The sequence below is a fragment of the Hypanus sabinus genome, chromosome 18 (genome assembly GCF_030144855.1).
Source record: "Hypanus sabinus isolate sHypSab1 chromosome 18, sHypSab1.hap1, whole genome shotgun sequence".
NCBI classification, from domain to species: Eukaryota; Metazoa; Chordata; class Chondrichthyes; order Myliobatiformes; family Dasyatidae; genus Hypanus; species Hypanus sabinus.
Genome location: NC_082723.1, coordinates 68,080,986 through 68,107,589, shown reverse-complemented (window position 1 = coordinate 68,107,589; position 26,604 = coordinate 68,080,986). Strand labels below are relative to the sequence as shown.

Below are 26,604 nucleotides of genomic sequence, written 5' to 3'. Positions count from 1 at the left end.
CATCAAATGCCTCAATATGAGCTACCAATACTCACCACCACCATAAACCAGTTTAACAGTTTGCCTAGCTCAGTGGATTAATGGACTTCTAACTGTGAAGGGGTAGGGAGGGAATTAGACCGCAGTATGGGATAAGAATATTACTTAACTGAAGGGTAAACTCACACATTAACCAGTTAGACTGAAAGACACTTTTCTGCACAAGTTGACATGATGTTCCTACTAACATACATGAAAAAGTCACAATTCCAATTTCTGGTTCATAGTTGTTTACTGGCTCTTATCCGAGGTGGTCTTTAGTTTTACCAAGCTGGTAAAGGGCAGAGACCAATTTTTACTTCTCTCTTCTTGAATTTCAGTCTGGTGCTGGGCAATTCCCCCAGAGAGGAATTATATCAAGATTGTAGGTCTCAACTTTACTGTGGCATTTTAGAATTGGCAGCAGACTGTATGTCCTAGGAGTCATTATTTAGCCACATCCTAACTTACTCATGAATGAACAGAGATGAGGAGGAATTTCTTTAGCCAGAGGGTGGTGAACCTTTGGAATTCATTGCCACAGACAGCTGTAGATGCCAGGTCATTGGGTGTATTTAAAGCAGAGGATGATTGGTTCTTGATTAGTCATGGTGTCAAAGGTTACAGGGAGAAGCCAGGAGAAAGGGGTTGAGAGGGATAATAAATCAGCCCCAATGGAATGGTGGAGAAAAGTCGATGGGCCAAATGGCCTAAATTCTGCTCCTGTCTTATGGAACTTACAGAAAGGAAGCCTTTCACCAGTGTGGATTTGTGTGCAACTTTACTCCCACACTACGTGGTTGACCTCAAATAACTCTTGTATCCCCACACAGAGGTTAATTGAGGATGGCTAGCCAACACCGACTTAGCCTATAAACCCATGACCTGAGAATAAAAATAAAGATCTTGTGCCAAAATATGAAGGAAACTCCAGAGAAGCTGTACGAAACAACTTCTGACAGCTGCTGACCATAGCACTAACTGTGACTACAGATATACATCACTGTTACACCACGGCAGCACCAATAAAAATACAACTAAGTAGCCTCCCTCTGTGCCTGGGCTCGCTCATAAAGAACGACTATCAGAGCTGTTACTAGACGGTTGAGCAGGCAGACCTCTTGTCAGATAAGATGGCATGAAGGGATATGGACAGAAGGCAAGAGATTGAGGCTGAGGGGGAAAATGGATCAGCCATAATGAGATTCCAGATCAGATTTGATGGGCCAAATGACCTAATTCTGCTCCTATTTCTTAAGATCTTATGGACTCTGGACCCCACTATTTACTGGTTAAGATCTTGCACTTTATCGTTTATCTGCACTGCACTTTTTTTTTGTAGCTTTTACACTTTATTCTGCATTGTTATTGTTTTACCTTGTTCTAGCTCAATGGACTGTGTAATGATCTGTTCTGTATGAACACCATGCAAGATAAGCTTTTCACTGAAAATCGATACAGGTGACAATAATAGACCAACACTAATACTAAGTAAGGGAGGTAGCGCAGAGGAAATACTCCTTAGTTCAGATCTAACTACATGAGGAGCAGAAAGGACTGGACAAAATATATATACCAAGATAACCACATTCAAATGATCTAATATAGTTTGTTTTTGTAAAGTTTATATGAAAAGCACTAGATGATATGTGTTTCACAAGATCTGTGTAAATCTCAACAATCATCTTGGGTTTCTAACATTTTTCTGTCACTTTTTCTTTGGGGATTTTTTTTACTATTTGTTTCATGGATGTCTGCGAAGAGTAAGAATTTCAGGTTGTATACTGCATACATTCTCTGATATTAAATCAAATTGTTGAACCATTGAAAACAACAGACTTTTCTGAGTGTAGTGTCTGTACTTTGATGAGTACAACGATTTCTTACCCTAGAAAATTGCTTTAAAAACTCATCCTTTAAAATATTACACTTACACAGAGAAAATTATGTCTTGAGACGCAAAAAAAAAAATGGGTGGGGGGATTTTCCTTGTATTGTTGCCAATATTTTTCATAAAAACTGATAACCAAATTACAATTTGATCTGGTAATTCAACAATAATGCATTCCCTTGTCCCGGTGAACCTCAGAATGCTTGCATCGCTTGTCAAAACTACAGATAAGACGGGCCACTCTCAAATTTTAAAACATCTATGAGGGAAAAGTACTTATCCCCTGCAGGGCAGTCCTGAAAGCTCACTGTTCCATTATATATATCCATGAATGATTCTATACAAAATGAATTTTTTCCTTACCTTGCGCAGAAGTCATAACCTGAGACGCAGGCACAGCCACAGCTGAAGATTTTCCACGCACTTGTCCTTGATGGGCTGCCGCTGCTGAAGCCATGCTGGGTGCTCGCTGAGGCTGTGTCCCAACCACCACAACTGTCCTGTCATCCGGCTTCTGTCCATACTGCACTGGCTGGAACAACCTTGATTTATTTTGGAGAACACAGATTAAAACCTTTAGGAACAATCCACTTTGGGACATCAGTTTAGGGTTTTGGAGATCAGAATCGTTTGCCTTTAAACCATTCACTCCAGGCTCGGGGCTCATCAGGCGTCGTTGGCAGGTCATCCAGGAGAAGGAAAGATCTGATGTCTAACTTCCGCTGTCTTGCGGCTAAACCCACTCTTAGGGAAGGATCTGGGAGTAAACCCTGATGGAAATTCCGGAGATGGAGTCCCTAAAGCAGTTCAACATTGAGTTCAATGCTGACTGACAACTCCTGTGATGCTGCTGGTGCTAGACTGGGTCAGCCTCTGCTGTTCTTTTGGGTTCATCAGCTGCTTGGAGAGGGGGAGCCTGCAACACGGGCAACAGCTTGCTCTCCATATTGTACTGCCCTGGCTTGCATATCACGTAGGACCTGATGAAGAGCCCTAGACAGAAGCGTCAACTGTTTACTCTTTTCTATTAATGCTGCCTGAGCTGCCGAGTTCCTCAATCATTTTCTATGTGTTGCTTTGGATTTCCAGCATCTGCAGAATCTCCTGCGTGTTTGTAATAATCCATCTGATGGCTCCAGGCAAGCACATGAAATACCTAAGCACTAAAAGACGGAATTGATAATGGATGGGTCAATGTGGTTATGGAGGGCTGAATGGCTTAAATCAAGGAGAGAAAGAGATATTGCACTTTGGTGACCAGCACAATTTGTAAACAATATCATCTCTCCCTGATCTGGTTTCCACTGTCACCTCCATCACAGATAAAGTGCCCCCCCCAATGAGCACATTTACATGGAGCGCTGCCACAAGAAAACAACATCCATTATTAAGGACCCCCACCCCATCCAGACCACACTCTCTCCTCAAAACTGTATTTTTCTTCGGCTGTCCATCGATTTTGATGTTGACTGAGGCCTGGGCAAGGTTGTATGGAAGACCAGCAGTTGCCCAAGCTGCAAGTCTCCCTTCTCCATGCCACCGATGTTGTCCAAGGGAAGGGCACTAGGCCGATACAGCTTGACACCAGGGTCGTCGCACAGCAATGTGTGGTTAAGTGCCTTGCTAAAGGACACAACACACTGCCTCAGCTGAGGCTCGAACTAGCAACCTTCAGGTCACTAGACCAACGCCTTAGCCACTTGGTCATGCAACAAAACTGTATAGGTCCCACACAAACAGGTTCAAGAACAGTTATTACCCTTCAACTGTTATTACCCTTATTGTTTAAAACCAGGGATCTCAGTCTCGGAATAAATATTAGGCCATGTAAGACTGAGACGAGGAAATTATAAATCAATTATTGAATTTCTCTTTCTCAAATTTATTGGCGTGCGCACAAGTACGGTGAAGCATGGGTACAATGAAAAACTTGCAGCAGCTTCATGGGCACACATACAGTATATAAATTATGCACAAAATTATACCATAGATAGAAAATGCAAACCCTGGATTGCTCTGTCATAAGAGTCATAGAAAAGTACAGCACAGAAACAGGCTCTTCAGCCCATCCAGTCCTTGCGTACTCCCATTGACCTGCACCCAGACCATAGCCCTCCATACCCCTTACTATCCTTGTACCAATCCAAACTTTGCTTAAATGATCAAATCAAACTCCCATGCACCGCTTGTGCTGGCAGCTTGTTCCACTTTCTCAAGCTTCTCGTGAAGTTTTCCCTCATGTTCCCCTTAAACTTATCATCTTTCTCCCTTAACCATGACCTCTAGTTGTAGTCCCACCCAACATCAGTGGAAAAAGCCTGCTTGCTTTTACCCCATCTATACCTCTCATAATTTTGTATACCTCCATCAAATCTCCTCTCAATCTTCTATGCTCCAAGGAATAAAGTCCTATCCCATTAAATCTTTCCTTCCATCTCAGGTCCTTCAATCCTGGCAACATCTTTGCCGTAGATGCATCAATTTCCTTCAAAACTAATATGGAGGAAATATGGAGGAAATGAAGCCTTCTGTGGATAGTACAAAAAAAATCGAAATGAAGTAGAATGACCATGATCTTCGTGAATGGCAGAGGAGCTTGAAGGACAATCAACCTACCCCTGCTTCTATCTCTTTCATTTCCACATTCTCTACGGCAGCATAGTGGTTAGCATAATGTTTTACAGTGCCTATAAAAAGTAATCCCCCCACCCCGCGGAAGTTTTCATGCTTTATTGTTTTAAAATATCGAATCACAGTGGATTTAATTTGACTTTTTTGACAGTGATCTCCTACAAAAGGACTTTCATGTGAAGGGATAACAGATCTCTACAAAGTGATCTAAATTAATTACAAATATAAAACCCTAACTAATTGATTGTGTAAGTATTCAACCTCCCCCCCCCCTTTTAATATGACACACTAAATCATCACTGATGTAGCCAACTGGTTTCAGAAGTCACATAATTAGTTAAATGAAGATCTGTGTGCAGTCAAGGTGTTTCGATTGATTGTAGTAAAAATACACCTGTGTCTGGAAGGTCCAACTGCTGGTGAGTCAGTATCCTGGCAAAAACTACACCGTGAAGACAAAAGAACACTCCAAGCTACTTTGCAACTCTGTAGGAGGACACTGGGGCACCTGAAGGAAACCACGCAGTCACAGGGAGAATGTACAGATACTCCTTACAGAGAATGCTGGGATTGAACTCAGAATTCTGAAATACCCTGAGCTGTAATAGCTTGATACTAACCACTACACTACGATAATGCCCAATAGTTCAAGTTTCTCACAGCTCTCTTCCGAAAAGTCATAATGTAACACTGGAGACAGCATTCCATTTGTATCTGAGCTGTTTTATAAAGATTTCACACTCTGTTACTGTTTATAAAGCCTAGAACTGAACTCTGTGCTCTAGAACGCCCCAAGATACAATGGTGTCATGCTATCCACCACACTACTGTCACTCTGTGTACATGTGACAAGTAAAACTAATCTTTAATATTTGATGAAGAGAAAGGTGAGTTTCCCGGAGTCATTTTTTACTTTCCTGTAGAGATACAGTACAGTAACATGCCTTTCTGGCCCAACAAGCCCACACCACCCAATCAGATCCATGTGATCAATTAACCTCCTAATCCGAACATCTTTGGACTGTGGGAGGAAACCAGGGCACCTGGAGGAAACCCACGCAGTCACATAGAGAACGTACATTTTTCATTTTCTTAGAGATGGCAGCAGAATTGAACTCAGATCACCGGTGCTGTAACATTGTTACGCTTGCTTTTGTGCCCCCCAAAATGTTTGCTTTGTGTAAACTATCAGCAACATTTCATATGATATTGTAGCGGTGTGCTACATGCAGCGCTAAAATTACGACACGGAGTCGGTAACTGCAGTCGAAGAAAAACTTTATTCGAAATCCCCAACCTCACTTTTAAGCCTCCCTCAACCTGCCCCCCGTGGCGCAGAGGCTCCAAAGCTCTGTGCTCGCAAACCCCCATAGGCTATCTCCCTTAGCCGGAACGCTGGCTAATTGTGAGCCGGTTCGGATGTGTCAGGAAATGGGTCGCCACATAACCCACCCCCCCAGAACCGGCGATACACCCCCCAATGTCCACAGTCTGGGCCGGAACCTGCGTGGGAGGTCGGCCTCTGCGCCGAGGTGCCGGAAACTCGACCGGTTGCGCCAGGTCCACATGGGCCGGTTTGAGTCGGTCCACCGTGAAAACCTCCTCTTTCCCCCCAACGTCCAGCACAAACGTGGACCCGTTCTTCCGGAGCACCGTAAACGGCCCCTCATAGGGCCGCTGCAGCGGTGGCCGAGGCCCGCCCCTTCGTACAAACACAAACTTACAGTTCTGCAGGTCTTTGGGTACGCAGGTCGGGTTCCGCCCGTGCTGTGAAGTGGGTAAGGGGGCCAGGTTACCGAGCTTCTCGCGTAGTCTGCCCAGGACTGCTGCTGGATCTTCCTCTTGCCCCCGTGGGGCTGGTAGGAACTCCCCGGGGACGACCAGGGGTGCGCCAGATACCAACTCGGCCGACGAGCCGTGCAGGTCGTCTTTGGGCGCTGTGCGGATGCCGAGTAGGACCCAGGGAAGCTCGTCCGCCCAGTTGGCTCCTCGCAGGCGGGCCATGAGGGTCGACTTCAGGTGACGGTGGAAACACTCCACTAGCCCGTTCGACTGTGGGTGGTAGGCAGTTGTGTGGTGCAGCTGAGTCCCCAAAAGTCTGGCCATAGCTGACCACAGGCTGGAGGTGAACTGGGCGCCTCTGTCAGAGGTAATGTGGGCCGGTACACCAAAGCGAGATATCCAGGTGGTGATCAGGGCCCGGGCGCAAGATTTGGAGGTGGTGTTGGTGAGTGGAATCGCCTCTGGCCATCTTGTGAACCGGTCCACGATAGTCAGGAGGTGCCGCGCTCCGCGCGACACTGACAGGGGGCCCACGATATCCACATGAATGTGGTCGAAACGCCGGTGGGCGGGATGGAACTGCTGCGGTGGGGCTTTGGTGTGCCGCTGCACCTTGGTCGTCTGGCAGTGCATGCACGTTTTGGCCCATTCACTGACCTGTTTGCGGAGTCCGTGCCAAACGAACCTGCTGGAAACCATCCGGACAACTGTCCGGATGGAGGGACGGGGCTGGCCGGTGGCGATGTCACAGAGTAGGGTCCTTTCACCTGGGCCTATGGGGAGGTCCTGGAGCTGCAAACCGGAGACTGCGGTTCTGTAACTCGGAAACTCCTCATCTGCCTGCTGTGCCTCTGCCAGTGCCTCAAAGTCTACCCCTTGGGAAAGGGCATGAATGGTAGGGCGAGAGAGCGCATCCGCCATGACATTGTCCTTACCCGAGACGTGCCGGACATCCGTCGTGTATTCAGAGATGTAGGACAGGTGGCGTTGCTGGCGGGACGACCAGGGGTCGGACGCTTTCGTAAACACAAGGGTAAGCGGTTTGAGGTCCGTGAACGCGGTGAAGGGCCGACCTTCTAGGAAGTACCTGAAATGCCGGATTGCCAGGTAGGGCGCCAACAGTTCCCGGTCGAAAGCACTGTATTTGAGCTCGGGTGGCCGCAGGCGTTTGCTGAAAAACGCCAGGGGTTGCCAGCGACCTGCGATGAGTTGCTCCAGCACCCCACCGACTGCCGTGTTAGATGCGTCCACTGTGAGGACGGTAGGGGCGTCCATTCTGGGATGTACTAGCATCGCGGCGTCCGCCAAAGCTTCCTTCGTTTGAAGGAAAGCGGCGGCGGACTCCTCGTCCCAGGTAATGTCCTTGCCTGGACCCAACATCAGGGCAAACAGGGCGCGCATGATCCGGGCAGCTGAAGGGAGGAAACGGTGGTAGAAATTGACCATACCTACGAATTCCTGAAGGCCTTTGATCGTGGGTCGGGGGAAGTGGCGGGCATCTACCTTAGCGGGCAGAGGGGTTGCCCCGTGTTTAGTAATCCTGTGGCCCAGGAAGTCAATGGTATCGAGTCCGAACTGGCATTTGGCGGGGTTGATTGTAAGACCGTACTCACTCAGTCGGGCGCAGAGTTGACAGAGGTGGGACAGATGCTCCTGACGACTGCTGCTGGCTATGAGGATGTCATCCAAATAGATGAACGCGAAGTCCAGGTCCTGTCCCACCGCGTCCATTAACCGCTGGAACGTCTGTGCGGCATTCTTCAGGCCGAACGGCATGCGGAGGAACTCGAAAAGGCCAAACGGGGTGATGAGAGCCGTTTTGGGGACGTCGTCAGGATGCATCGGGATCTGATGGTACCCTCGGACGAGGTCTACCTTGGAGAAGATCCATGCGCCGTGCATGTTTGCTGCAAAGTCCTGAATGTGCGGCACAGGGTAGCGGTCCGGTGTGGTAGCCTCGTTCAGCCTGCAGTAGTCGCCGCACGGTCTCCAGCCTCCCGTCGTTTTGGGCACCATGTGCAGGGGGGAGGCCCATGGGCTGTCAGACCGCCGGATGATCCCCAATTCCTCCATCCTCTTGAACTCCTCCTTCGCCAGTCGGAGCTTGTCCGGGGGAAGCCGCCGAGCGCGGGCGTGGAGGGGTGGTCCCTGGGTCGGGATGTGGTGCTGTACGCCGTGTCGGGGCATGGCCGCTATGAACTGCGGTGCCAGAACCGATGGGAAATCCGCCAGGACCCTAGTGAAGTCGTTGTCGGACAGCGTGATGGAGCCAAGGTGAGGGGCTGGCAACTGGGCTGCACCCAGGGAGAACGTCTGAAAGGTCTCGGCGTGTACCAGTCTCTTCCTGGGCAGGTCGACCAGTAGGCTGTGAGCCCGCAAAAAATCCGCACCCAGAAGCCATTGGGCTACAGCGGCCAGTGTGAAGTCCCACGTGAACTGGCTGGAGCCGAACTGTAGCTGCACTTGACGGGTGCCATAGGTCCTTACTGTGCTGCCGTTCACGGCCCTCGGGGGGGAGCCGGTGCCCTGCTGCGGGTGTCGTAACTCGTCGGAGGTAAAACGCTGATCTCGGCACCGATGTCGACCAAAAACCGGCGTCCCGACCTTCTGTCCCACACATACAGGAGGGTATCCCGATGGCCAGCCGCCGTAGCCATCAGCGGCGGCTGGCCCTGGCGTTTCCCGGGAACTTGCAGGGCGGGCGACAACGGCGGGCTTCTGCGCCCCACTGCTGGTGGTAGAAGCACCAGTGTTCGTTGGGCCCCCCTCCCCTGCCCCTGGGGTTGGCGGGCTCTGCGGCCGGGCATGGATGTGTCAGGAAATGGGTCGCCACAATATAACAATTGACTATACCACCAAATTGTACTTAATTGACTGTGACACCGAGGTCAAGAAAGACAGAATTGCATAATCATGTGTTCAGCTTTCCCTTTGTTGATGCCCAAGAAAGCAGTGTGTCTGCCCTTTTAATCTCAGTCTGACTAGACAACTTCATAGAAGACACGAGAAATGAAACTGCCTACAACGTAAAACCCAAACACGTAAACTGAAACTTGTTAATAGCCTGCAACAAGGTGTTAAAACTAAAATTAAAGTCTAGCTTATGTATTTTTAGAATCAGTGTCAATGATGCCAATATATAAATAACCTGTATGATATAAGTTACAAGAAGACTAAGCAGTTTGAAAATAAGTCAAAAGCTCATGGTGTTACTTCAGGCACCAAGGGGTTGACCAAGGCTAACTCTGTAGTTATGATGCGTCTCTGGTTTCTGGCCATTCCTTTTTTGTTGCTATTTTGGGCAACTTTGAAACAGAGTGAGCCTACAGATAATGAACACCAAGCTGAACTGAATATGCCTGGACTCATTTTATTCTTCTGTTTTATATTTTGTGTTTTTCATTTTTTTGGTTGCTGCTTGCATGATTAGCTTTTTTTGCATGCGTGGGGGGATGGGTTTTGATGCTTTTCCTTGAAGAGGATCCATGGTTTTTCTTTGCTTCGTGGTTGTCTGAGGGAAGATGAATCTCAAGGTTGTATACTGCATAGTAAATGTTCTTTGATCTCTGAATCTTTAATGGATCAAAAAAGTAACTATGAAGGTTCAGGGGAGGGGCTATGATGTATGCGGTGGGGGTTCAGGGAATCTGCTGAAGGCAGGTGCCTTATCAATCTTCACTAGCACATCAGCCAATCACGTCCCTTGGAAAATTACTTGATTTTTGCCAGTGCATCTCTACCATTCCAAAATAAATACATCAATTACAAATTATATATATATGAAATTAGAATTGGAAATAAAAAGCTATGAACTGGAATGTTGCAAAAAAAAACCACACATCTGGTTCATTTATGTCATCGGGAAAGACCCTCCATTGGTTGGGGTTGACCACGATATGACATCCTAGCTATCTACATACATGGAGCAGCACAGCACTGTAGTTAGTGGTTAGCACAATGCTTTACAGCACAGGCCACCCAGGTTCAATTTCCGCCCTTGTTGGGAACTCGTACATTCTCCACATGACTGTGTGGATTTCCTGCAGGTACTCCAGTTTTCTCCCACCATACAAATATCGACTGGTTGGTAGCATAACTGGTCATTGGAAATTTTCCTGTGATTAGGCCAGGATTAAATCGGGAGATTGCAAGGCAGCACAGAAGGGCCTATTCCACGCTGTGTCTCAATATATACACAAGCTGCAAAGTACGATATGGAGAGCAAGCTGTTGCAAGCCCGTACAGCAGGCTCACCCTCTCCACACAGCTGATGAATCCAAAGGAATGGCAGAGACCAATACAGTTTGGCACCAGCAGCACTGCAGGAGTTGTCGATCAGCATTGAACTCAACATAGGACTACCATGGGGACTCCCAACTCTGGATTTTACCTTGTGATTTACTCTCAAGGTCTTTCCCCATGACTGGGTGTAGCCACAAGGCAGCAGAGGTTTGAGATCAGAGTTGTTTTTCTCCTAGATGAGCTGACAATCACAGCTGATGAGCCCCGTCTACTCAATGGAACTGCAAATAACCCTCCTTCCCCTTTCTCCTGACAGAAATGTGCCGCTGGGCTTAATGCCAAGCCACAAGTTGTCAGAGACTATTTGAGATGGATGCCATTGGGAACACTTAAGAGGTAGTAGAAGCTTTATCCTGCTACCTGCCCCGGCTATAACAAACTTAAGGAACCCATTCGGGAAAGGGTATAATCCAGGTTTACACCTGAAATGGACCAGATCATGATTCCTCCACATACGGTATTCATCATACAAAACTTCCCAATTGAGGTGCAAATTAATAAAAGGGAAATTAATAAAATGTTAGAAAACTTTATCTTCTTCGCTGTAAGAGATAAAGTACACATGGTATCTGCCAGAGAAGCTCAAACAAATTGAATTACAACATTTTACAAGCCTGGACTTCAATAGAATACATTTTAATTTAACAGATCACATTACTAAAAAATCTTCGAAGGAGCTTTAATCCACCTTGAAAACAGATAACAGAGCACAAGACAGTACAGCAAGGGAACAGGCTCTTCGATGTCGTGCTGAGCAAAGTTGTACCTAAAGGAATTAATCCCTTCTGTCCCTCCATTTCCTGCACATTCACATGCTTATCTAAGAGCCTAATGAAAGCCTCCACCACCACCCCAGACTGTACATTCCTCATACCCACCACTTTGTCTTCCATGGTGTTGTCCAGTCACATTCATATCAAAAGGGCAGATACAATGATGCAGTCAGGCATCAGCTGAGGAAAAGCTGATGATGATTCTGTAAAACTACAAACACCAGATACTGGAAAACCAGAGGAACACACACAGAATGCTGGTGAAACTCACACAAAACCAAGGGAAATGAAGAAACTGTTGATATTTTGGGCTGAGAGCCTTCATCAGGACTGGAAATGAAAGAGGCAGAAACCAGATAAGGTGGGGAACAAGGGAAGAGCTCTAGCTTGCAAGACAAGACCAGGTGAAGAGAATGGTGGATGGGCGGGAAAGAGGATGATGACAGCAGCTAGGAGGGGATGAATGGAAGAGACAAAGGGCTGAAAGGATCTAATAGGAAAGGACAGGAGAAAAAGAAAGAAGGGCACCAGTGGGAGGTGACGGGCAGGTGAGAAGACAAGAAGCTGTTCCTGAAACTGATGGTGTGGAACATCAGGCTTCCGTACCTCCTAATCCGATGGAGGCAGTGAGAAGGGAGCATGACCCAGATGGTTGGGGGTCTTTGATTAGATGTTCTTTTTGAGGTAGCACTTCCTATTGATACTCCTTTAACCCTGTACCTAATTACATAGAGTTGTTTCAGTCATTGCAACTCTGCCAAGTTTCCTCAGTGCAATACATTCATGTTCTTGGTGTTCACTGGGAGGGTGGATGAACACACTCCCAGCTTTGGTCACAAGATCCGCATGCCTACTTGCTATTCAAATAGAAAAGGAAATAATACAACTGATTCAACCCAGAACTGAACACATAATGCACCTTTCCTGGCCTCACTATCACAGTCAAATTTCCTTTGAACTTACCCCCCTCAGTTAAAAGGCATGCCATCTAGTGTTAGGCATTTCAACCCTGAGAAAAATAAATCTTTTATTTATTTAGCGATACAGTACGATGAAGGCCCTTCAAGCCATGCCAAGCAACCCCAACAAATCTGAATAACCCTAACCTAACCATGGGACAATTTACAATGACCAATAAACCTACCCAGTAGGTCTTTGGACAATGGGAGAAAACTGGAGCACCTGGAAAAAACTCACGGGAAGGATGATACAAACTCCTTACTGAACCGGGCCAGTACTGAACTTCGAAACACCCTGAACTATAATTACATTGTACTAACCGCTTTTGTGAAAAGCAGTGCTTTGAACTAAGTTTCTGAACTTACTGCCTACATTTTACACAGTATTACCTCACTGCAACAGTGCACCATGCAGAGCGTCCCATTACAATAGAAGAGTACCTACTTGCTGACTTTCACTTTAACGGGTCTGGGTCTTGGTGGAAGATCCGGCGAGTTGTAGATTTCCTCAATAAGCTTTCTTGTCACCTTCCGCTTGGGCATGACTGTCTCAGTCTCGTGTCGAGAGAGTTTATTTTCAATTCCCACTAGATTGAAGGCAGACAAGTCTACATTCTAAAGATAAAAGTGCAATTTTTAAAAAATGAAATCTACAGATAACCTCAGGGAAAAGAATGGAAATAAAATAATTTGAGCACTTACTTTCCAAGGATCATATTCAAGTGTTTTCAGCACTAGAGATGAAATGGAGTATTGTAGAGCTTTGCAAACATATGCTGAACGGACTGCCCTGGGACACTTCAGGTTGGGGTGATTACATATCCTCCGCAGCTGCATTAGGAGATTGAGAACACTAACAAAATGGCGAGACCGCAGGGCTTCCGCTGTGCTGTTGGTCAGGCAAAGATTAGATTTACAGTCATATAATCAGACACTATTGATCCAAAACAGAAAAGCAGTCAAATTCCTCAACTAATGTTGTTATATGTAGCTATTCTGGTGACCAGCTCATCTGCACTTTTGAAATATCAGGAGATACAAACAGCGCAAAGTATGCATACACTATACAACCCTGAGATGCATCTCCTCACAGGCAGCCACAAAACAAAGAAACCCAAAAGAACACTTTTTAAAAAAGACCGTCAAACACCCAATGTTCGACGATAAAAACAAATCATGCAAACAATAAACACAAGCAAATATCATTCTGAACTGAAGTCCACACATAGACTCCATCCACAGATCCTCAGTTCAGTGTCAAGCTGAGTAAATGTTGAGCAGCAGCAAGTAGTGAGCTGAACTGGCCCGTCCCTCACCTCAGGCCCCGACTCCCTGAACTTTTCAATCTGGCCCAGCATCTGAATCATCATCCAAACATTGGGTTCAGTCGCTTCGATATGATCTGAGACCTGGACGCTGCTACCTTGATTCGGTCTGCACCAGACCTTTATGATTCAGCCTGGTGCTAAATCAATCAAACCTCGGGTTTTCCTTGTTCTTAGCAATGGGCGTGTTACTTCACCTCAGTTCTGCCACATCAAATTCTCTTCAAGTCCAAAGGAAAGTTATGGGCTATTAGTTGCGATGATCATTTAACAGAGAGATTAACAATGTACTTAGTTGCCTTCTTTGTTTCATTGACCACTAGCCAGAAGTTGCTGAGATTCACTAGCGCCATCTTAAACCTGAGTTATAGTCGCAAATCCCAAGTAAGTTTTGAGGAAAAAGTAAAGCTAGTTATTAATTACAACCTCAAACTTGACAGGTGTTCACAGAGTACAGTGGATTCCACTTAATTGGGACACATCAGGACCAGTACATTTTGGCCCAATTAAGTGGCTGCACTGATTAACCGAAGATTCATGGAAATAGTTAAAAAGGTATAAAAAAATAGTTAAGCTACTGCTTAACTGAGTAAGAAATTATGTACTTACATGAAATACAGAACAAATTAGAACACTATCAATACTATATGGTACTAATCAACTGTGTACACATTCTTAATAGTTTTCAATGGAGGAATTCACCAGCGTATGCAATGAACAAAATCAGTACAGACACCTAGTGCAGATAATGGACTGCCTTCATACAATGCTATAAATGACTGTATCCTCCAAATATTCATTTTCATTGCAACACTCAATATAATTGTTGATGCCTTCAAATTCAAAGTTCCTAACTTGTTCAAGTAGTGGAATCGGTTCATTTTCAATCCTTCAAAGTTCCTAACTTGCTCAAGTAGTGGAATCGGTTCATTTTCAATCCTAGCTGCTTCTGGCATTTTCAAATCTGAATGCTTGAGACCACAATGAGCAAAACAGTTCTGAACTGTCTACCTGCTTATTTCTCGTCAACTTTTAGTGACAGAAATCACTGCTTTTTGAACATAAACACATGCAATTGACACTACTTAAAAACAGTTCACTCTAAGCACAGTGTCATGTCTAATAGCCATACAAGCGTATATGATTGACACTGGTTAGAAAGTGTTCACCAAGTCTTCTGTCCCAATTAAGCGGCACGGTGTCCCAGATAAACAAAGAGGATCTTAGCTATTTTCTCGATTAGCTTTTGTTCTTTGAGTTGTCCCAAATAAACAGCTGCCCAAATAACCAATGGCCCAATTAACTGGAATCCACCATGTTGTTATTTCATTAAGATGACAGAATGCTCTAGTTAGGTCACAGCCACAAAATTAGAATATCATTCTCCTCATCACATTAAAAGATTTGATACCTTTAGCGAAGTTGCAGAGGAGATCTAGAAAGACATTGCTAGATCTGGAGACACAGCCATAAGAGACAGGCTCCACTGAAATTGTTTTCTTTGAAATAAAAGAGACCAAGGGAAGATGCATTGAGTTCTAAAAAACTATAATGTGCCCAGACTGATTAAAGCAGGGAGGTCAGTAACAAAGGGGAACAGATTTCAGTTAATTGTTAGGATCAGTGGGGTCTAGCAAGAGTTATATAGGAAGGATGGTGTGGGTGCAAAGATTCACCAGTAGCAAACATAAGAGATTCTGCAGATGCTGGAAATTCAAAGCAACACACACAACACAATGCTGGTGGAATTCAGTGGGTCAGACAGCATCCATGGAGAGGGAAACAGCTGGTGTTTCAGGCAGAGTTCTGATGCAGGGTTCACCCATCTTTCCAAGTGACCCATAACCTATTTATATACATTGACTGCATTCCTCACTATCCACAACCACACTTATTTTTGTGTCATCTGTAAACTCACTAATCAGACCATCTATCAGAACTTAGCAAGTTACTGTGCATTTCATGCGACTTAATGTTCTGGACCATGAGGGGCCTTGTCCACTGAAGTACAATTAATGTTTTATTTATTTATTGAGATACAGTGAGGAACAGACCCTTCCAACCGAACTCGCCACACCGCCCAGCAACCCAGCTTTTTACCTTAGACCAATTAACCTACTAAGCGGTATGTCTTTGGAATGTGGGAGGAAACTGGGGCACAAGGAGGAAACCCATGTAGTCACAGGGAGAACGTACAAACTCCTTCCAGAGGACACCAGAAGTGAACTCCAACACCATGAGCTGTAATGGCATTATGCTAACTGCTACACTACCACGGCACAAACAAAAAGTCAAATTCCTATTAAAACACAAAATCATAATTAGCCCGATTTCCACATTAACACACTTGACTAATAAGTCTTCACAGTTGGTAGCCTAGTATCATAGCTGTTTGAAATCTATCCACCTCTAACACCTGAAAGCACCCTCTAAAGAGACACACAATGTTCAACGATGAGATCTTTAGAATTTCTCAACAACTACCATCAAATTCTATCTAAACACTGCATCTTACGGGAGTAAACAGAAACCTGAACCTGAAAGTGCCAAAAGGATCTCTGGGTCTCCCTCCCCACTATTTGTGAGATGTACCAGGAGCACTGCAGACAAATGGCACAAGTACTGTTAAGAACCTCTTCCACCCATCACACAATCTCTTTGACCCACCACTGTCAGTACAAGAGCATCAGGACTGGACAGCCAGACTGGGTAACAGCTTCTTTCTTCAGGCTGTGAGACTAATGAATATCCTGCCACCACAGAGGTCTCGCCACTAGGACAGAGAGCTGTTTATTGTACTGTTTACCTGTGCTATGCATTACATTCATTTTGAATTATACTTTAGCAACTTATTTATGGTAATATTTTGATTTATGTACCATGTGTGATATATATTTTGTGGGTACACTGTGGTTGTAGATATAGTATTGTGCGAAAGTCTTAGGCACACTATTTTTTTATATGGTTTCAGATGGTATGGCTTCCACAGAGCCCTGATCTCAACATCATCGTGGCTTTTTGGGATTACCTAGAGAGACAGGAGCAAGCAAGACAGCCAAAGTCTGCAGAAGAACTGTGGAAAGTTCTTCAAGTGCTTGGAACCTACCAGTCAATTTTCTTATAAAACTGCACAATGAACCTAAGAGAATTGACTTTTAAAGGCAAAGGGTGGTCACACCAAATATTGATTTGATGTAGTTTTTTTTATTATTTACTACTCGTTATAGTAATTTTTTGATATTTAGAAACTTCTCATTTCAATATTTTGAAGGCATCTTCACTTTACAGATGTTTATAGTCAGATGACAATAAACTTGAACTCTCATGGGTTCAAAATTTTCTATGCCAAGGGAAGGAGATATTGTTATGTACTCATTTGAAATGAAAAACTCTGCAATTTGCTCTAACTTCTCATCAAGCCTCATTCAATCTATAATATTTTCATTTTCCAAATAGCTATTTTTAAAGGTTAAATGGTGTTGGGAGCAAAAGCTTTCTGAAGACTTAAATCAACAAACCAGACCACTGCAAACTGGTATTGTGAAATAAAATTTCACCAAGTGTCGTACATCCCTAAGGTCAGAAAATACTTATTTGAATTAATAAGCAACAGTAAAATATTTGATCAGTTTTTCTGTATGTGTGTGACTTACACATCGGACATAAGAACATAAGGTCAGAAGAAATAGGAGCAGAAGTAGGCACCTGGCCGGTCGAGCCTGCTCCGCCATTCAATAAGATCATGGCTGATCTGACCATGGACTCATTTCCACCTACCTGTCTTTTCCCAATAACCCTTAATTCCCTACTATACAAAAATTTATCCATCTTGTCTTTAATATGTTTACTAAGGTAGCCTCCACTGCTTCACTGGGCAGAAAATTCCACAGATTCACCACTCTTTGGGGAAAGCAGTTCCTCCTCATCTCCATCCTAAATCTACTCCCCCAAATCTTGAACTATGCTCCCTAGTTCTCGTCTCACCTACCAGTGGAAACAACTTTCCTACCTATCTATCCCTTTCATAATTTTATATGTTTCTATAAGATCTCATCTCATCCTTCTGAATTCCAGTGAGTTTAGTCCCAGGCAACTCAATCCCTCCTCGTAGTCTAATCCCCACAACTCTGGAATCAACCTGGTGAACCTCCTCTGCACTGCCTCCAAAGCCAGTACATCCTTCCTCAAGTAAGGAGACCAAAACTGTTTACATGACTCCAGATGTGGCCTTGCCAGTATCCTGTACAGTTGCAACATAATCTCCCTGCTCTTAAATTCAATCCCTCTAGCAATGAAGGCCAACATTCCATCGCCTTTTTGATAGCCTGCTGCACCTGCAAACCAGCCTTTTGTGATTCATGCACAAACACTCCCGGGTCCCTCTGCACAGCAGCATGCTGTAATCTTTCACTATTTAAATAATTTTACTTTTACTATATAAATAATAAAAGATATTCCATTTTTCCTCACACTTACCAACATTGTACACCATCTGCCAAACCTTTGTCCACTCACTTAACCTACCTATCTGCCAACTCTCCACATCCTCTGCACAATTTGCTTTTCCACTCAATTTAGTGTCATCTGCTAACTTAGTACACTACACACTGTCCCTTCTTCCAGATCATTAATGTATATCATGAACAGTTGTAGGCCCAGCACCAACCTCTGTGGCACACCGCTCACCACTAATTGCCAACCAGCGAAACACCCATGTATCCTAACTCTCCGCTTTCTATTAGTTAACCAATCTTCTATCCATGCTAATACATCACCCCCAACTCCATACATACTTATCTTATGGATAAGTCTTTTATGTGGCACCTTTTCGAGCACTTGTGGAAATCCAAGTAAATAACATCCATCTGTTCCCCTATATCCACTGTGCTTGTTATATCCTCAAAGATCTCCAGTAAGTTTGTTAAACAGGAACTGCCTTTGCTGAATCCGTGCTGCATCTGCACGATAGATCAATTTCTTTTCAGATGCCTTGTTATTTCTTCTTTAATGATAACTTCAAGCATTTTCTCAACTACAGATATTAAACTAACTGGCCTATAGTTACCTGCCTTTTGCCTACATCCATCTTTGAACAGTGGCACGACATTTGTCTTCTTCCAATCTGCTGGGACCTGCCCAGAGTCCAGAGAATTTGGGTAAATGATCACCAAAGCCTCGACTATAACCTCTGCCATTTCTTTCAGTACCATCAGGACCAGGGGACTTGTCTATCTTTAGGCCCACAAGTTTGCTCAGCACTACCTCTTTAGGTAGACAAAGGTGTTGTACCCTGATTTCATTTATTTTCAATAAAATCGGAGTACAACATCAAGGCAAACCAAGAAATTAAGTTCAGGAATGAAAGTCAATTTTGAAGTTCAGCAAACTGCCCTATTTTTCTGTTCACAAGTTGGAAATGTGTTTTACTAACTCAATGATGGCAGGAAAACTTCATTAGGAATATCCTAGCTCCACTTTGAACTTCTGCAGCCTGTGTGGTCATCAAAATCCTTCCTGGTACAGGGTTTAATAACCCCAAAATCATAGAAAAAGTTCATAAAACACTTCACATGGAATATTAAACTTTATGGTCTTTATGTAATATTGTGCAGAAGATATTGAGTGCAGGAATACTAATCCAAAGAGACAAAGGCTTTACTCTCCAATACCATCTGTTGTATTGTATGGCTCTCGCTTGTAAAAAACAAGACCATCATCGGAATCTCCCTCCCCCTGCATTTGTGCCATTTACGGGGAGTGTTGCAGACAAAGGATCCAAAACATTGTTGAGGATCCCTACCACACATTATGCAAACTCTTTGACCCATTACCATCAAGAAGGAGGTACAAGAGCACCAGGACTAAGACTGCCAAACAGGGTAACAGCTTCTTCCTTCAGGCTGTGAGACTAACGAATACCCTGCCACCACCGAGATCTCATCACTAGGACAGCAAGCTGTTTATTGTACTGTTTACCCTGTGCTGTGCAAGTCGGCACTCCGTATCCGTGGGTTCCACATCTGCAGATTAAACCAACCATGGATGGAAAATATTCAAAAAAAAAATTCCAGAAAGTTCGAAAAAGCAAAACTTGAATTTGTCATGCGCCGAGCACTATGCTGAATCGACGCAACGAAGTGATGTGTAAGCATACCCTGCTGTAGCCTCCCGCCATTTCACAGATCCTCAGTCTCTCTCCAGCACTCGTTGTTTAAGCATTGTTCGCCTCGCATCTCATTCGTTCACTACTTATGTTGTGAGAAGAGGAAGGAGTTTAAGGCTAGTAAGGGATGACTGGCTAGCTACGTAAAGCGCTACAGCCTCAAGAACTTAAAGATCATGGGAGAATCAGCATCCGTTGATGCCAAGGCAGCATCAGCGTTCCCAGAAGAGCTACGATGGTTGCATCTATACTGAACATGTACAGACCTTTTTTCTTGTCATTATTCCCTAAACAATACAGTATAACAACTATTTACATAGCACTTACATTATATTAGGTATTATAAGTAATCCAGAGGTGATTTAAAGCATATGGGAGGATGTGCGTAGGTTATATGCAAATAATACGCCATTTTATATAAGGGACTTGAGCATCTGCGGATTTTGGTATCCGTGGGGGGGGGGGGGGGTCCTGGAACCAATCCCCCGCGGATACTGAGGGATGACAGTACATGCATTTTGAATTATATTTTCTTAACTTATTTAGGGTAATATTTTGGTTTGTGTTCTGCGTGTGATGTATGCTTTGTAGATGCACTGTGGTCCAGAGGTTCCTTAAGATTGTCATAGATGAGGAAGGTAATGGGGATAAGCACCAACTACCTATTAAATGCTCCCAATGGTGTTCAGCTCAAATAGACTTTGACAACCAAGTCCAGCTCCTGGCCTTAATGTGTCCCTTAGCTACTTAGCTCGATGGAACCATTCTAGTGACAGGAGAAGCAGCAAAGGCGGGTTACTGATGCCTTAAAATCAGTCACTTCAGACTGATGGAGCTCGTCAGCTCACCTAGGAGAAGGTAAACTCTGATCTCAAACCTCCACTGCTTTGTGGCTATACCCTCATGGGGAAAGCTTCGAGAGTGACTGGCAAGGAAATATCTGGAGCTGGAGTTCTTAAGACAGTGTTATGTTGAGTTCAAAGCTGACTGGCAACTCTTGTGCTGCCACCGGTGCCGAACTGTATCGGTCTCTGTCGTTTCTTTGGATTTATTAGCTGTGCAGAGAGGAGGGCCCAGTAGCATAGGCAACAGCTTGCTCTCTATAATTGTACTACCCTGGCCTGCGTATCACGTTGACACATAGTCACCTACGACGCAACACCCGAAGTCAATCCTGACCAACAGAGGACTACGCTGTGGTCTGGAGGAACATAGTTTCGTCTGGTTGTATACAGGTACACTCAGATGTAATAATCATAAACTTGAACCTAATTTTAACTTAATATTTATAGTTCCCATTTTTTTCTGAAAGAGAGCAACGTGCCCACTGAAAAATTGCTAAGGTTTCTTGAGCATAACTCATATAAAAAGATAAGTCTGAACAGCCACTGAGCATGAAACGCAGTCGCAGGAAAGCAGCATCCATCATCAGGGTCCCCCATCACTTAGATCATGCTCTCTTCTCACTGCTGCCCTTAGCAAGAAGGTACAAGAGCCTCAGGGGTAGCACCACCAGGTTCAGGAACAGATACTACCCCTCATGAACGAAAGGGGATAAATTCACTCAACTTCATTTGCCCCACCATTGAAATGTTCCTGCAACCTATGGACTCACTTTCAAGGACTCTTCATTTCATGTTCCTGATTTTTAGCGCTTATCAATTCATTATTATTGTTTCTTCTTTTAGTATTTACACTTCATTGTCTTCTGGTTGAATGCCCTAGTTAAGTGGACTGTTAGTTATTATTCTATAGATTTATTGAGAATACCCACAAAAAATTAATCCCATGGTTGTATATGGTGACATATTTGCATGTACTTTGATAATAAAATTTACTTTGAACTGTCCTTGATCCAGTTTGAGGATAGACTACACAGATTTTCTTCCCCCAATAGTGTATCAGTAAATGCAACCTGGTCTAGTCTAATGCCAGAAAGGTAACAATTTCATTCTCACTGTTCTGCATTCAAATATCCTATCATGGTTACCTGGCTAATGCATTATGATGGTGTGTGATGAATCCTGTCTGTAGAACTCTCCCCATTTCTAAAAACCCTGAATGGGTGCACCTGCAGGGTAGATGCTAGACAATCCACAAAGCTGGCTCTCACTATCTATGATGAGTGCATATGGACAGAACATCCAATTAGAAATGTAGCCCTACTTCTTGAGAGTTCCACGTAAAAAATATTTTTGTATCAAAGGCAAAATGCTACAATGTGAACCCAGATTTTGACTTGCAAATTCAATATATGGCAAGGACCATTTGCAATCAACTTCTACCGCATCTCATGGAAGTTATTGCTTACCTGGAGTGGAACATGACATCCTCATACATGATCTTCTGCCTCTTTGACAGGCAGCATTTCAGAATGTGCTCATATTTCTTTGGTAGTTGTTTCTCCACATCTCGCTTTGATCGCCGCAAGATGAATGGCTGAATCATCTAAAGTTAAAGATCACAGTGCTTGTAAATCCTGCTTGTGATATCTTACTCCCTACGATTAAAATATAAAGTCAATAGGTTATGTTGCAACATTATAGAACTCTGGTTCGGCCACATCTGGAGTATTGTGTACAGTTCTGGTCGCCCCACTATAGGAAGGATGTTGGGAGAGGTTTTGGAGAGGGCGCAGGCGAGGTTTACCAGGATGCTGCCTTGTTTAGAGGGATGTGTTATTGCAAGAAGCTGGACAAGCTTGGATTGGTTTTCTCTGGAGTGGTGGATGCTGAGAGGAGAGCTGATAAGTGTTCATAAGATTATGAGAGGCATAGATAAGAGTGGACAGAGAGTATCTGTTTCCCAGGGTTTAAATGTCTAGTACCAGAAGGAAAGGAGAAAGGGGTAGGTTCAAGAGGGATATGAGGGGTAAGTTTTTTACTCAGAGAACTGGAATATGCTGCCTAGTATGGTGGTAGAGGCAACTACATTAGAGGCTTTTAAGAGACGTTTAAAAAGGCACGTGGATGTAAGGGAAATGGAGGGATATAGATGGTATTTTCCAGTGATTATACATGACATGCTTTGATCTCTCAACAATTATTCTGTTCTCCTTTACACTTGTGCACTGGAAATGACATTAAATAACCTTGAGTCTTGAATTGTTGTGTGCCAGTAGACCTGGCTTCTCCACTGGTAAAGAAACTAGCCTGCCCCATTAGAGCTGCTGTGCAGTACAGCTTTTATTGACTATGGTAAAGGTGTATATTCCCTCCTGACTCCTAATACACTGTGTTCCAGGAAGTAGAGGAGGTGGCTGAATGTTCTCATATCGGCTGAAGATTCAGGATCTTCCTCTGACATACCAAATATCCCATACACCCACTTCTACATCCTTCAACTTGCTTAAAACAAAAACACATACATACTCACCCTGTGCATTCTTATCACTAATTTGTGGCAATAGTCTTGATTTTCATCTGTGCCAACTTTCACAGGGAAATCCAGGTAAGATCTGGTAATTCCAGGCAGCAGGAAGTGCATCATGGTCCACAGCTCCATTGGGGTATTTTGTAAAGGAGTTCCAATCAAAAGCAAGCGCTGTTGACTAGAATAAAAATAAATTCTGTTGAAGAAACAATCCTTGTATTCCCATACCAAAATTTTTATAAAACCAGAATGAGATCCAATTAATAAACACTAGAAAATCTGCAAATGCTGGAAATCTGGAGCAACACACACAAAATGCTGGAGGAACTCAGTAGGTCAGGCAGCATCTATGAAAAAAAGTAAACTGGTGAAGTTTCAGGTCAAGATCCTTCATTAGGACTGGAAAAGAAGGTGCAGAAGCCAGAATAAAATAGTGTGGGGGGGGGGGGGGAAGAGAAGGGAAGAGAATGGAGTACAAACTGATAGGTGAGACCAAGTGAGGGAGAAGGTGGGTGTGGATGGAGGGGGGGAGGGCGGGTTAAGCTGGGAAGTGATAGGTGAAAGATGCAAAGGGGCTTAAGGAAGAGGAATCTGATAGGAGAGAAGAGCAGAGCTTGGGAGAAAAGGAAGGATGAGGAGAACAACGAGGATGTAATGCTGAGGCTGCATAAGGCAGTGGTGAGGCCTTACTTGGAGCACTATGAGCAGGTTTAGGACCCTTACTTAAGAAAGGGTTCAGAGGAGGTTCACGAGAATGATTCCAAGAATGAAAGGCTTATCATATAAACATTGACTGAAGGCTCTGTGCCTGTACCAGCTGGAGCTTAGAAGAATGAGGGGAATCTTACTGAAACCTATGGAATGTTGAAAGGCCTGGATAGAGTGGATGTGGAGAGTATGTTTCATTTGGTGGGGGAGTCTAGGCACAGCCTCAGAATAGAGGGACATCTATTTAGAACAGAGATGAGGAGGAATTTCTTTAGCCAAAGGGTGGTGAATCTATGGAATTCATTGCCTCTGGCAGCAGTGGAGGCCAAGTCACTGGGCGCATTTAAGGCGGAGGTTGATAAGTTCTTTTATAGTCAGAGTGTGAAAGGATATTAGGAGAAGGCAGGACAATGGGACTGAGAAAGAAATGGATCAGCCATGATTAAATGGTGGAGCAGACTCAATGGGATGAACGGCCTATTTCTGGCCCCCTGTCATATGTTCATATGGTGATGGTCAGAGGAGGAGAAGGTGTGAGAGGCTACTCAGGTGTACCTCAGGCCACTCACCTTCAGTGGATTATCTAAGAACTTGAGCTACTAGAACTAAATAACATCCTAAACTATATCAGCTTAATTAACTATAAAAACTGTAAGATCAGCATGTAAATTAAAAAAAAACAAATTTAAAAATGCTCGAACTATCTACTATCAAAGGAGCTTATCTAATTTACTCACATAATTAAACCCATATAGACCTACAAATGGTCTGATCAATCTATGTTCAATGGGAGTATAGGAGAAAAAAGGGAGATTTCATAGAGATTTGACAAGGGAACACACACCAGTCCTCACAGAGAGATCAGAAGTGGAGAGAGTGAGCAATTTCAAGTTCCTCGGTGCCAATATCTCTGAGGATGTAATCTGGACTCAACATACCAACACAGCTATGAAGGCGGCAAGACTGCAGCTATATTTCATAGGGATTTTAAGAAGATTTAGTACGTCACCTAAAACACTTGTAAATTTCTACAGAAATCCATAGAGAGCATTTTAACTGGCTGCATCACCATCTGGTATGGGGAGGCTACTTTGATCTTGAACAGGATCAAAATAAGCTGCAGAGAGCTGTAAATGTAGTCATCTCCATCATGGGCACTAGCCTCCCTAGTATCCAAGACACTTTCAAAAAAGCAGCATCCATCATTAAGGACCCTCACTATCCAGGACATGCCCTGTTCTCATCGCTACCATCAGGAGGGATACAGAAGCCTGAAGACACACACTCAACAATTCAGGAACAGCTTCTTCCCCTCTGCCATTTGGGTTCTGAATGGACATTGAACCCATGAACACTACCTCACTGCTTCTTTTCCTTTTTTTTTTGGCACTAATTATTTAATTTAACTATTTAATGTATATATTTACTGTTGTAATGCTCTGGTTAAGATTTGTACTGCTATGCTGCGAGGTAGTTTATTTTAGCAGTTCTCTGTAAAAGCAGTGTGCTATGCTGGAAAGAGTGTTTTGGCTTCAAATAACTTAGGAATCTGTCAGCCGGTCAGGATTGTGGGATGTGAGAGAAGGTTCTAGTGTGTTTCTGTAGGGCAGTAGTCAGGTTTGGGGCCTTTTGGTAAGAGCTGCAGTGTGAAGCACAAGGGAAGATGCTGTAGAATGCCATTGAAAGGAGAGACCCCATTACAAGAAGAGCTTCGTGCAGATGAATGACCTCAAGGAAGAAGGGCCAATTCTCCCGACAGCCAGTTCATTCGAGATTGTCTTCGAGGGAAGCCTGGAATGCGGCAGGTGCTTTCACACAGACTGTGCATCCAGCACACGAGTAAAGAGATACACCCTCAACTACTTCAGAATGAGCTCCAGTGTTTAAGTGCACAATGGACTGGTTTAACTGTAACGGGCCCTTTTATTTTTCTTTTCTTTTTCTAACTATTTGTTAAAAGTTGAAAATATGGTAAATTTACTTCCTTAACAATTTTATGCTGGTGTGTGATCTGTCATTTCTGGGCTAACAATAACTGTGTATGGGCTGTATCTACACAGCATTCGCTCATCGAGAATATCACGGCATTCCTGCTTGGTTGAACCCCCAATCATACCAACCCTAGACAGATATTGTTTATGAAATGAGTCACCTGGCTGTCAGCAGACTTAGCTAATGAGTCAAGTTAGTGCATAAGCCCAAAGTGTAATCGGCAACTGTTTGTATTGAATGTAATTTGTTGGTGTTGCAATAAAAATTAGTGATAAAAAAAAGTTGGTGTATAAGCCCTGGTGAGAGGGATACACTGTAATTCAGTTTTTATCTCTCTCTCTCTATGATCATGTATTGCATTGTACTGCTACTGCAAAGTTATCAAAGTTCACAACATATGCTGGTGATATTAAACCTGACTCTGAAGTATACAAAATTATGAGGGGCACAGATTGGGCAAATGCAAGCAGGCTTTTTCCACTGAGTTGGGTGAAGCTAGAACTAGAGAACACAAATTAAGGGTGAAAGGAGAAATATTTAAGGGGAACCTGAGGGGGAACTTCTTCATTCAGAGACTGGTGCGAATGCAGAACGAGCTGTCAGAGGAAATAGTGGATGTAGGTTCAAGTGCAACATTTAAGAGATGTTTCGATAGGTACATGGACGGGAGGGGTATGCAGGGCTATGG

The 26,604-nt window shown here is 44.0% G+C and overlaps 1 protein-coding gene across 13 annotated transcripts in view; it reads right to left on the bottom strand.

Moving 5' to 3' along the window:
* The window catches only part of ep400 (E1A binding protein p400), a 217,800-nt gene that overhangs the window by 93,286 nt on the left and 97,910 nt on the right, over positions 1-26,604 (bottom strand). For all 13 annotated transcript variants that reach the window (XM_059994609.1, XM_059994601.1, XM_059994605.1 and 10 more), the window contains 5 exons: positions 23,220-23,394; positions 22,156-22,292; positions 13,059-13,245; positions 12,802-12,971; positions 2,273-2,451 (listed from right to left, as the gene is read on the bottom strand). In XM_059994609.1, the coding sequence (XP_059850592.1) occupies positions 2,273-2,451; positions 12,802-12,971; positions 13,059-13,245; positions 22,156-22,292; positions 23,220-23,394 (848 nt within the window). The remainder of the gene's footprint in view (positions 1-2,272; positions 2,452-12,801; positions 12,972-13,058; positions 13,246-22,155; positions 22,293-23,219; positions 23,395-26,604) is intronic.